Source organism: Semicossyphus pulcher, unplaced genomic scaffold (genome assembly GCF_022749685.1).
Source record: "Semicossyphus pulcher isolate SPU_LCO1_2020_fin unplaced genomic scaffold, fSemPul1.0.p SCAF_18, whole genome shotgun sequence".
Lineage (NCBI taxonomy): Eukaryota > Metazoa > Chordata > Actinopteri > Labriformes > Labridae > Semicossyphus > Semicossyphus pulcher.
The window spans coordinates 1,022,405-1,034,253 of NW_027211691.1; the positions used below are offsets into that span (position 1 = coordinate 1,022,405).

At 46.6% G+C, this 11,849-nt stretch overlaps 1 protein-coding gene across 1 annotated transcript in view; it reads left to right on the top strand.

Moving 5' to 3' along the window:
- col11a1a (collagen, type XI, alpha 1a) overlaps positions 1-11,849 on the top strand; it is a 97,905-nt gene that overhangs the window by 55,590 nt on the left and 30,466 nt on the right. The window contains exons 38-45 of the mRNA XM_069667364.1: positions 2,302-2,355; positions 2,622-2,729; positions 5,369-5,458; positions 7,114-7,167; positions 10,746-10,853; positions 10,958-11,065; positions 11,534-11,587; positions 11,687-11,740. Of these exons, the coding sequence (XP_069523465.1) occupies positions 2,302-2,355; positions 2,622-2,729; positions 5,369-5,458; positions 7,114-7,167; positions 10,746-10,853; positions 10,958-11,065; positions 11,534-11,587; positions 11,687-11,740 (630 nt within the window). The remainder of the gene's footprint in view (positions 1-2,301; positions 2,356-2,621; positions 2,730-5,368; positions 5,459-7,113; positions 7,168-10,745; positions 10,854-10,957; positions 11,066-11,533; positions 11,588-11,686; positions 11,741-11,849) is intronic.

Consider the following 11,849-nt stretch of genomic DNA (forward strand, 5'->3'; position numbering starts at 1 on the left):
AAACTTGATTCAGTTTTTTATCCTTATTGTTATAATAACCGGTTCCTTTTGTTCTGTTGTGGCTCCCAGTACAAACCTGCTGAAGGATCCATCACTAAAACAAGCTGAGCTGCAAGTCCTTTACATTATGGTTCCAGCAGAGCGGCCGAATGAAACTCGTGCTTCACACACACACACACACACACACACACACACACACACACACACACAGCCCTACCTCCGCTCAGGTGGAAAGACTTCACCCCATCACTCAGCCTTTGTGCATTTTACAAGAAAGACTCCTTCATGACATCCTGTGTCCACCGAAGAGCGTCAGAGAGACACTGATGTCAAACCAGAACCGTTGTGTTCAGTGTTTTTACCAGTTTGTTTTGGAGAGGGGACCTCTGCTGATGATTCTGCTGTTGGTAAAAAACCTCCCTGTGAACCCTGAAGGATCCTTTAGAGACTCTGTAAAGCTTACAGCCTGACGTGCTGCTGCTCCTGAAATGCTCCACCAAAGAACAAACTCTCAGTTCTCCTCAGCTTCTGGTGGCAGTCCTTCAAATCTGTGTTCAGTTTGAGGCTAATAAGTTACACATGAAATAAATGATGGAAATGTGACGTCAGCGTGCGCCAACACTCACCGGTTAGACCAATCACGTGTGGGAATGATAGCGCCTGATGATTAAGGTGGTAGAAACATGTCAGTGTTTATCTTGTCTCACTACTGTGTAGCTGTATTATCAGTTAAACACAGGGTCCATATTTCATTAAGAGTACTCAGAGTGAATGCAGAGTGGACTGTTCCTCTCCCTGCAGACAGAACTTCATCGTGTTCGTGCTGCAGTCCTGGAGTCGCTGCTCGTGTTGAACTGTTTAAATCAGCTTACTCACGTCCACAGGGGGAACACAGAGGCAGATTAAGCACACACTGTGAATGCAAACTTATGTAACAAGTTTATTACAGCTAATTGGTCTGAAGTCCCCCAGAGAACGCCGTGTGTTTACTCTTAAAGGATGAATCCTGTTTTCACTGTGGTTATTATAATATTCAGATTAGCCTGTAGTCCAGGACACAAACTGCAGGTTGTAGTTTTTGTGCCGACTAGAGACAAGTTGGAACGTTTAAATGAATGTGTTCCTACAGAACAGACACATGTAAAGCTGCGTGCCATCGTCCTGTGAAGTGGTGATTAATGTGAAAGCTTGCAGATTAGTTTATTAGTCATTCAGCAGAATTAGAGCAGCACTGTCATCCCGCTGAAGTATCATGTCTGTCCAGCAGACTGAGGTAAACTCTCACCTGTCCTTAGCTCTGGTTTGACTCATTAGATGTGCACTTTGCTTTGAGTTCCTCTGCTGTCAGACGCAGCCACTTGTTTAGGCTCTGTTCAGTCAGGTAGCACACACACCGGGCCTGCCACATCTTGTTTGATGGAAACAACTTCCTACAATTTAACATCAACTGTTTGAATGCAACCACAACTTGCATGAGTGACTCTACAGTTAAATAACACGAGGCTCTTTCCCACATTCATATTCAACTAAAAGTGCTCCTGTTATTAATTGATAGGACTGAGAGATGTGAGATTAGGCACACACACACACACACACACACACACAGACAGCAGCTCACTGCAGTACATGCACAGTTTATAAAGTTTAAAACATGTTAATCACAGCTCCGACAGCTCCCACAAATCCTGCACCAAGACGTGGCTCCTGTGCAGCCGACATATGAGCATACATGTTGCTCTAACTAAAGTCAGTGCATGCAGAGTTTGAGAAACTACCTGGTTGATATCGGAGTCCTCCAGGTAGCTTATCCAGGTATCTTTAACCAGCCTGTGCGTCTACATGCAGAACACACAACCTACTTAAATGATCCAGGATGTGAACACAGTCAATGACACATGAAGAGTCGTCTGTCGACAGAGTGCTTCATCTTCAGTTATGTTAAACTTTATTTTTGTACACGGTGGGAGAAAATTAAAGGTTGATTCTGATGGTTTAGGTGTTGTCTCTGGTCAGGTGCAGCTGGTTTGTATCCAGACAGAGACGTGTTCCATGCCCCTCCCTCTTTGTGTTTCCTGCCTCTCAGTAAAGAATAAAAACTGTCAAAAAGCATCATGTAATGTAAATATCAAGATACACATACAGTTATTAAGCAGCCATCATCGTAACATAACAGACTCCATCTTTTGTTTTGAATCGCTCCGACATCAAGGCAAACCAAACCCTGGAGTTCCTCCGGTGTCTTTGTTTAAATAAAGAATCTGTTTCCTCTGTGTCTGAAGAAGCTCTCTCGTCTCTTCTCAGGGCTTCCAAGGAAAAACTGGTCCACCCGGTCCAGGAGGTGTTGTCGGGCCCCAGGTAAGAGAGATGCTTTACTTTGGAAATAAAACTTCTTATCAAGAGAACGTAATCCTCTCCAGTGAAGAGTTATTGTTTGGGAAAGGAGATATCAGGGCTGTAAAAGATCATAAACGTGTGTATCTGTGAGTTAAACAAGAAGTCAGTATGACTGTGCTCCTGTGTCTTTAATAACGCAGCAGGTAGATCTGACTCTTGATATTAACAAACAGATTCATTCAGACTTTGCTCTGCTGATAACCTCCACCTGTGTGATGACATCTTAGGGACCAACTGGGGAGACCGGTCCTGTAGGGGAGAGGGGCCACCCTGGACCCCCCGGTCCTCCGGGAGAGCAGGGTCTTCCAGGCGGTGCTGGCAAAGAGGGAGCGAAGGTGAGTGTCCAGGTTACCGCACTGAAGGGGGGGACGTGCCAGAGACGGTCCTAACAATTAATCAAAGCTGATTAGTTTTCTCCAGCAGCAGTCCTGGTACCAGATGAACATAATAATCTGCTCAAAGCAGCGGGCTGGCCTCGTGTGCTGTGTTAGACCTGCTTTAGTAACACTGTAGAGGGAGGCAGGCAGAGAGATCAGCACTATAAAGGTGCAAATGGAAACTATGCGGCTGCAATTACCGAGCATGATTTGATTTTGCAGATTGAGTCGGCTGCATTCACAAGCAGTTTCTTTCCGGAGGGCGTGCCGAGCGCTTCACTGAAAGTGTGAGAAACAGAATAATGTACAGCTCTCCCAGAAACAGTCTCAGCTCCGCTCTCAGAGCTGCACGACGCAGGAGCCGAGACTCCGGCAGCTGAATTCCCTCCTCTGCCCCCCCTCGCTGGCAATCGAGCGCCCATTAGCAGCAGACAGCAGCCATTTTGTAGAAGTATGTGCTGCTAAAAACACCCCCCTGACTCTGAGGACCACTCAGCCTCCCCTGCTCCCCATCCTCTCCCTCAAACCCCCCTCATGTCTCCTGCTTTCATTTTCTCCCCTTCTTCCCGGAGCAGACAGTTTAATCAAGTCCGTCCACTAACTCCAGACCCTCCGCCACTCACAGCTCCCCTCCCCTCCCTCCCCTCCCTCCCCTCGCCGCCCCCGCTCAGGCCTGTGCATCAGTATGCAGGGACACTTTGTGGAGGTCTTGGCAGCAGAGCCCAAATCCTCTTATTCCTCTCAAGCCCACTCTTCTGTGCCCCCTGTTTGCAGATAAAGTCAGGCGGCCAATTCTGAAGGAAAGAGAGCCAGAAGAAACTTTTTCTGCAGTCAAATGTTCTTGTTTTACAGATTCAGAGCACAAAATCAACCAGGGACTAAATCAAGCTGCCCTGCAATTATTTACACTGTTCCTCTCTGCTCCATGGACTCAGAGGGCACGCAGACAGCTGCACAGGCTGGACACATCTCTGCCTTCAGTCCACATGTTTGCTTTGTCCTCCTTTAAAGCCTTTAAGAAGCACATTTGTGGGTTTGTTGTTTTTAACACCGTTCTGTCTTACGCAGCATCACACTGAGGACTGAGTCTTTGTGTCTCATTCTGAGGCTGATTATGTGATTCGATTAGAGCAGAGGATTACGTATTGACAGTGTGGTGACAGCGCTAATGAATCTACAGAAACATACAAGCTTCAAACTAATTGCAGCTAATGGCCCGTTGAGATGGATGTCAGCTACAAAACAAGTACACTCCTGTTCTCGATGGGATGTGCAGAGCCATTAGTATGATCTATATTTACATGTCAGAGACTTTGTGAGGCCCTTAGAGCTCTCTCTCTCTCTCTAGTGCACTACTTTATTTAAAACATGAATTCAGAAACATACCTGCATGCAGACGTGTCACCGTAGGGCTCCGAGGAGGAGGAGGAGGCTGTGAAGCATCCACAAGTAGGATGACCGTTTCTCGAGTTGTGTCTGAGAGCAGAGCGGCTCTTAAATGTGAGATTTATCTGTCGTGTGCTCTGCGTCTCCAAGCTGACGCGGACACAGAGCCAGCACACTTCTACTCTCCAGAGAAACAGCAGAAGTCGTGTGTGTGCATAACAACATTTAGGATCCAAAAAAAAATGTTATTTAAAAATGGTGAAGTTCAAGCTGTTAGTTTGTTGTTGCAAAGACTGACTGTTTCTCTGTGAGCCGTCTGCTGCAGCAGAGACTGAAACCTCTGACACGGTGTAAGGAGAGGAACTTCTCAGTCGTTACTTTTGTACATTATTTCTTGTCCTTTTTTTTAACATCGACATATGTGTTCAAATCTTGACTGTAAAGACTCGAACAGCTCAGGAAATATCCAAAGTCAAGAGCAGAGAGAACTCCTGCAGGCTGCTCTTCTCCTGCGTGAGTCTGCATCATCTCAGGCTGGAGCAGAACATCTGGACGCACAGCTGTTACTTGATTGGACAAATGCATCACTTGTTGGGCTGTTATAAATGTTCACTTCTACCTTTTAAAGCATCAAAACACAGCAGCTGTTCTACAGACACAGGCCGAACAGCATCATGCTTCATATCGATGACAGACTCGGTGAGATGTGGTCTGGCTTTGTCATGGCTCTCTAAGCAGAGCTGAGTACAGCCTTACATTAAGCTGAAGTAGTTTGACTAAATGACCTGCATCTTGTGCATAGCTCCATCATGACACGGTCCTTACAGCAGGCCCACCAGCAGTTCTGACTCCTGCTTTGTGACTTTTCCAACCTAAAGGTTTACATGTGATTTAGATCAGGGCCATTAAAAGTGTTCAAAGTGGGAGAGTTAGATATCCACTCACTGACAGACTTCTCTTTCACACTGTAAGTAGATAGAAAGTCTTTCAGGGCCAGTATGCATAATGATTGTTGTGACACAGTTTGGCCACGCTGTCCGGCTGGTTGCAGAGCCTGGTGCTCACACTGTTTGTGTGTTGGACCTGCAGCCGTGTGCTCAGCAACAGTTTCCATGCATTTGAATAAGAACGTTTATTATGGTGATAAAGATGTGGTTCTGATGCAGGATGATCCGAGCCTCTCTAACACACGTGTTGGTTTATGTTCACAGGGAGACCCCGGACCGCAGGGATCCACCGGTAAAGACGGCCCCCCCGGCCTGCGAGGCTTCCCTGGAGAACGAGGTCTACCTGGAGCCACGGTAAGAGCACCTGCAGCCATTCATCTCCTCCTGGCTGCGCACCTGTTAGCCGGTACAAGGTGACAGAACTTTGCTCCATAACAAATGAACCGGCGTCTGTCTGCAGCCGTTCACTTCATTAGAGGCAGCAGCCCCACAATTTACTCCCACCAATCAATCCGCGGCGAGGAAATCCAAAGCGACGTCTTACAAATGAACAGGCGTGCCTCCGCATCGCTCCGCCGCCACTGACACCACTGTTTTAACCGCCGCAATGCATCATGGGCCTCTATTACAGAACTAGGGAACTGTTGGTTAGGCATCCATTAGTTAGAAGTTTAACTCAAGGACCTGATGACGTGTTCTTCATATTTCAGCAGCAGCAGTTTCTGTGAGGGCAGCACAGCTATTTGTTTTCTCTGTATGCATTATTTACTCAATAAATTATTAAGTGAGAAATGTTGGCTATTAGCCCGCGGTGGCTGTGAACGGATACGCTGCAGGGAGGGGAAGTGTTGTGCTGTCTGCTTCCCCAAGGTCAGTGAGACTCTGCAGGCAGGCCGGCAGCACCGCAGATTGTTTTCTGCCGCTGTAATTTACTTCAGCACACAGCCGGAGCCAGCAGAGACTCATTACCCAGACTGCCATGTGCTCTTTTGTTGCCCACTGGGGAGCTGCACGCGCGCGCACACACACGCACACGCACACACACACACACACACACGCACAAATTTCAGGCAATAACAAACATAAAAGAAAGCACACCTGCATGTGACATATTATACACACTCCTGCGTGTTTAAATCGAACCTCACAGGGTTGCTTGTGCAGAATGAAAATCGCACACACACACACACACACACACACACACACACACACACACAGTCATGTGTACTAACCACTTTTGTATCAATATATGTGCAAATCAGTCCCTCCAGCCTCTCTAGCAGCCGCGTCCACAGGAGCACACTTGTGAAGGAATGAGATGTTTCAGATGTGGCGCAGGTTTCAGCCTGGAGGGAAACGATGTGTATCTGTGGATTCTGCTGGTGGTCGGCCGGGGTGAAAATGTCAAGAGAAAACTATTTCTTGGAGCAGCTCTGAGGTTAAATGCTCTCAAAGCACATTTCTGCCGTAGGAGTCCTGCTGAAGTGACAAACAAGTAAATGAGGACAGACAGCGCTGACAGCTGATGGCCGCGGTGCTGAGACGGGCTGTGGAGAGAATTCAAAGTTACACTGAGCGATAATGGACATTGATTTCTAACTAGATAAACAGATTAACTCGGTGGTCCGATCCAGCTTCTTCCACATGAGGAGTTTAAGGTCAAGTCCTTTTTATCACGGAGTGATGTAGAGCGGGTTGTACGTGCTTTAATCTGGGCCTGACCTTGTGTTGGTGTTATTCTGACCTCCTGTCACACGTACAGTTCGTTCAGCTGCTCGTCTCCTAACAGCAAAACACAGACACCACATTTCCTCTGACTGGCCTCCGATCGTTGGCTCCGTGTGCGTTTCAGGAAGATGTTTTAAACTCCAACAGAACTCTCAGAGCTTTTTAAAACCACGCTTTATTACGGTCACTCAGAACAGTCACTTTTGTCTTTTAAATGTGTCTTTGTGTTTTATCCTGTTGTTTTCTCATGTTTGACTCTTGTTTGTCCTTCTTTCCATCAGGGCCCTGCAGGTCTGAAGGGAGGGGAGGGGCCCCAGGGTCCACCTGGTCCTGTTGTAAGTACTCTGCTATATGTGCCACCTTTAAGAACAGAGATCCTTAGATAGAAGTTTACAGAAAAAGATGTTTACTTCCTCATTTTATAGAATTTTTAAAAACATGTTATTGGATTTGTGTGACTGATCTCATGTGCCGGACAGCACAGGGTGTTTAGCATCATTTGGAGTAAAACTTTAAAAGAGCTGGCGAACTGCTCGGTTATATTTAGACTCACTTTCCTTCTGATAAACTCTCAGACTTCTGAGGGAAAGTTAACATGTATGTGTTTGAACGTGTATCGCCCCAGGTAAGCTTTGGTTTGTGCTCTTTATCAGCTGAGCACTGCTGCATATCTACAAGTTCATACACACGTAGAAACAGTGGGTGATGTCCAGGCTGGACATCCTCTAAGTACAAATACAAGAGGTTTAGCAAGCACATGTCGGGGCAAACTGAAACTGTTGAACATTAACCACAGTGAGAGGAAATCAAACATGTGTAATTAATTCAGACGTACATGTCTGACATTTAAACTCATTAGATTTCCCCAGTTCTGCTGCAGTCAGAGGTCTGCCACAGGAGCGACCGTGCACTAGAGGAGCCGAGTATCAAGACTGTTTGCTCCACTTCCTCCTCGCAGACTAACACACACACACAGTCAGGAGAGCATCCATATATTGAGTCACAGAGTCTAGTCGTCCCAGGTGTTGTCCTTCACGTCCCTCGTCTGTCTCTGAGGTTGCATCTCGGCTCTTCACGTCCTCGTCTTAGGTTCCTCTCAGATCGACTCAGAGACTTCAGAGCTTCTTCATAAAACTTTGTGGGAAGGTTTTCATAACATGCAGGGCTGCTGCTGTCACTCTGACTTTCTTTCTTTGTCCTCATCATGAATTTCATGGTTATATTTAATCAATCAATCAAACTAATATTAATAACAAAACTTGGGACAATGGGTTTAAAACATCTTGTACAAAAAACAAAAACAGCAACATAGAGACAACAAATAAATCATAAGTAAGGACTTGGAAAGTTAACGCAACAGAACTGAGCAAAATCAGTTTGAGGAGGAACTGACATGAAACAAACACACTCTGTGTGCAGGAACATTTCAGATGCAGACTTCATTTATCTACAGTCCCTTAACAGCAGATTAAAGATGTTAAAGGAAAACAAAAGCACGTGAGCACAGAAAAAACAACTGCTGCAGACCATGACTGCATGTCTGAGCTCTGTTTGTATAAAAGAAAAGGAGTTAACAGGCGTGACGGGTATAATGTCCCACACGTGCTGCTCGATAATAAAGGGCTGACTGCCAAAAGGTGCTTTTCCGTACAGTCCCTGTGGAGAGGGAGAGTAATATCCAGCTCTTATGTAAGCATGAACATGTTGATTGATCATGTTAAGCTGCAATATGGCTGGAACACTGTACATACAGTCCATCCTCCCACACAAGGAAACACATGAGACATTAAAGTGCCTGATTCAGTTGAATGTAAGACTGAAGAGTTTAGCCTCTGGGTGGGAAGCTCAGGATTATTGTGGATCACTGATCAGAGACCCAAACGTCCTCTTTAACTGGAGATGTGAGAGGGAGTCGTAGTGGAGTGACAACGCCCACAGCAGATCTCTATAAACCATATAAATGCAAATGTAAAAAGGCTGATAAAAAGTTGTTTTCATTAGATAATGGCCGCGTGTTCCTCATGGATTGTTTTCCTGCATGCAGCCAAAGGCTCCTCCAGAGTGATTTGTCAGGCCGCTGCAGACTACAAACATCAACAATGCATCCAAAGCAGAATGTCTTCTTTATACAGATTTATTATGCACGTCACACGTGTGCATACTGTAGACTACGAGGCCAGGTGCTGAGACTTTGCAGAAGTAAAGGTTGGCCCTGAAAGTGTTAAACATGTGGGATTATTGAGCCTCATGGAGAGGTGTCACTGATTCCCCCTTTAGAGCAGAGAAAACAGGCTGACACCAGTACAACCTTTGAGTTAGCCGTGATGATGACGGGACACAAAAACTAGAACTCTGTTGGGTAGCCGTGTGTAAATGACAAAACATCACAGCCTTTGCATGAGGTTAAATAAACCCAAAGTAAAAACTAAACCTTATTTAACATTTGTATCTCGGTGTAACTTTAGAACAATCTGCATCACATCTGAGGTGGAAAAAAACATGATGAAGTGCATCAAACCATCAAAGTATCAACACACACACCTTTAGTGTTTAGGCTTTGATGGTATTTTCTGGTCATGTGTTCGTGGTCACGTGACGTTTATGTGCACGCAGGTACACAGTGACTTCTGTGCTACAGAGATACAAGAATGTGATTCAGCATCATGTTTATATGTAAACAGAGCTCTGATAAACACCTTGTTTGTAACTTTAGTTTTTATTGATTTTTGCTCATCAAACACAAAAAAGTAAAGTGTAGCGTCTGACATTTCTACAGCCAACAGGGCTGACAAAGAAAACAAAAAGTGAATAAAATAAACAGAAAACAGAAACCAAACGTCCTCAGTTACACCGTCCACATGTCGTGTTTCAGTGAGTCCATGAGCATGTCACTCTGTGTCCTACATACAGACTTTCTCTCTCGGTCTAAGTTGATAATCTTTTCCACAGCACTAATCTCTCTTATGATTTCTAACCATTGGTGTTTCAGTCTTGTACCAATTTCTTGTTATTGCCTTCTTACTTGTTATCAATAATATCTTAGTTAAATATCGATCATTATCAATAACAATCATTTATGTTTCCAAGGTACATTCCTGAGATATTTCATACCCAGAATCTGTTTAACTGAATCATGTAGAGTGTCCCAGAATGACTGTAATGATGTAATTTCTGACATCCCAAAAGATGTGCGTCTGGTTTGTCTCTCTATTCACACACGACCGCCAACATGACTGTTGTGAAGCAGTTTGCGTACTCTGCATGTTAGGTGTAGTGAAGTAGATGTTTCCACCTGAACTCCCTCCATGTCCTTGAGTTTGAAGAGGTGTGTTTCACACGTGGAGCCATTCTTCAGGTGTGCTTTGAGTGTAAGCTCCCTCTCTCCCTCTCTCACTTAATGCACACAGACGAGGAAGCTTTACGTTCTCTGAGCTGTGGTAGAGCGCAGAGATCGTTTACATCCAGCCGTCCAATTAGGATTTTAAGTTTTGTATTTCCGTTAGGCACAAACACATTTTCATCAGTGAGATGCTCAGAGAGCCCCCCCCCCCCACCACCACCACCACATCATCACCACCCCCACCCCCACCCCCACCCACAACAGAACATAATAGGTGCTGCTTTCAAGGAGCAGCTCGGCTTCATTAGCCCTTAAAGGCCACCTGTGACTGTGCGCTGCCTCTGATGTTTCTCTGTCTCTCTGTGTGTGTTGGAGGTGCTGCTCTGTGAGCGGGAGGCTCGGGCGGCTCGGGCGGCTCGGGCGGCTCGGGCGGCTCGGGCGGCTCGGGCGGCTCGGGAGGCTCGGGAGGCTCCCGCTCTATAAACGTCTTAATGGCAGCGCTCATTGTTCAGCTCACTCAGGTGACAGTGCTTCTCCTCCAGAGGAATAACAGCATCTCTCTTTCACTCTCAGGGCTCTCCTGGTGAGAGAGGTTCTGCTGGTCCAGCCGGTCCCATCGGCCTCTCTGGTAGACCTGGTCCTCAGGGTCCCCCGGGTCCTGCTGGAGAGAAGGGCGCACCTGTGAGTGTTGTCACCTGCACCTCTCTGATTTAAACACGTGCTCTCTCTCTGGCCTCCTCCGACCTTCAGCTGTGCTGCTTGTTGACATGCGTTTGTTGTTCCAGGGCGAGAAAGGGCCTCAGGGTCCTGCTGGTCGTGACGGAGTCCAGGGTCCGGTGGGTCTGCCCGGCCCTGCTGGTCCTCAAGGTCCACCCGGAGAGGACGGTGACAAGGTCAGTCTAACTCCGCCCCCCCATCCTGTTGGCCCAGTTCAGACTCCTTCTCCTCCCAGTCTGGGAAACATTTTGGGACTGAACCAGATTACAAGTCAGTCTTCATGTTTCTCACTCAGACCATCTGCAGGGACAAACACGTCCCTCTCTCCTCTCTGTGGATGAGAGGAGGTGTCAAAGTGAGATTCTGCTGCTTGGTTCACTTCCTGTCGTCTTTACGCCCTGTAAGGTGACAGGCAGGTGTTGTATCGAGCTCACACGCTGCGTGTCACAGGAGAGTTTAAAAAACATACATCGTCATGTTTGTGTATCTGTGCGCTGCTGAGATATCAGCTGCAGATAATGTTCGTCTGTGATGAGCTGAGTGTTTGCAATGATTTTTCAGCAGCTGCTGACATTTAGAGAAGACCCTCAGCTAACTGTGTGTGTGTGTGTGTGTGTGTGTGTGTGTGTGTTTCTCTTTCCCAGGGAGAGGTCGGAGAGCCCGGTCAGAAAGGAAGCAAAGCTGATAAGGGAGAACAGGTGCGTTATGGGAAATACAGTCAACCTACAGAAGCACAAAGTGATACATGAGAGCTTAAACAGATGTTGTGACTGTAACCTTTCCGTGTGTGTGTGCAGGGTCCTCCTGGTCCAGCTGGTCTCCAAGGTCCCATCGGCGCCCCGGGTCCTGCTGTAAGTACGACTGTGCTAGAAACCATGGAGGAGGTGTATGTAACTGACAGCATGTCTGAAGCATCAAACAGACACAGACTGATAGAAGAGGAGTCGCTACAGTATTTAT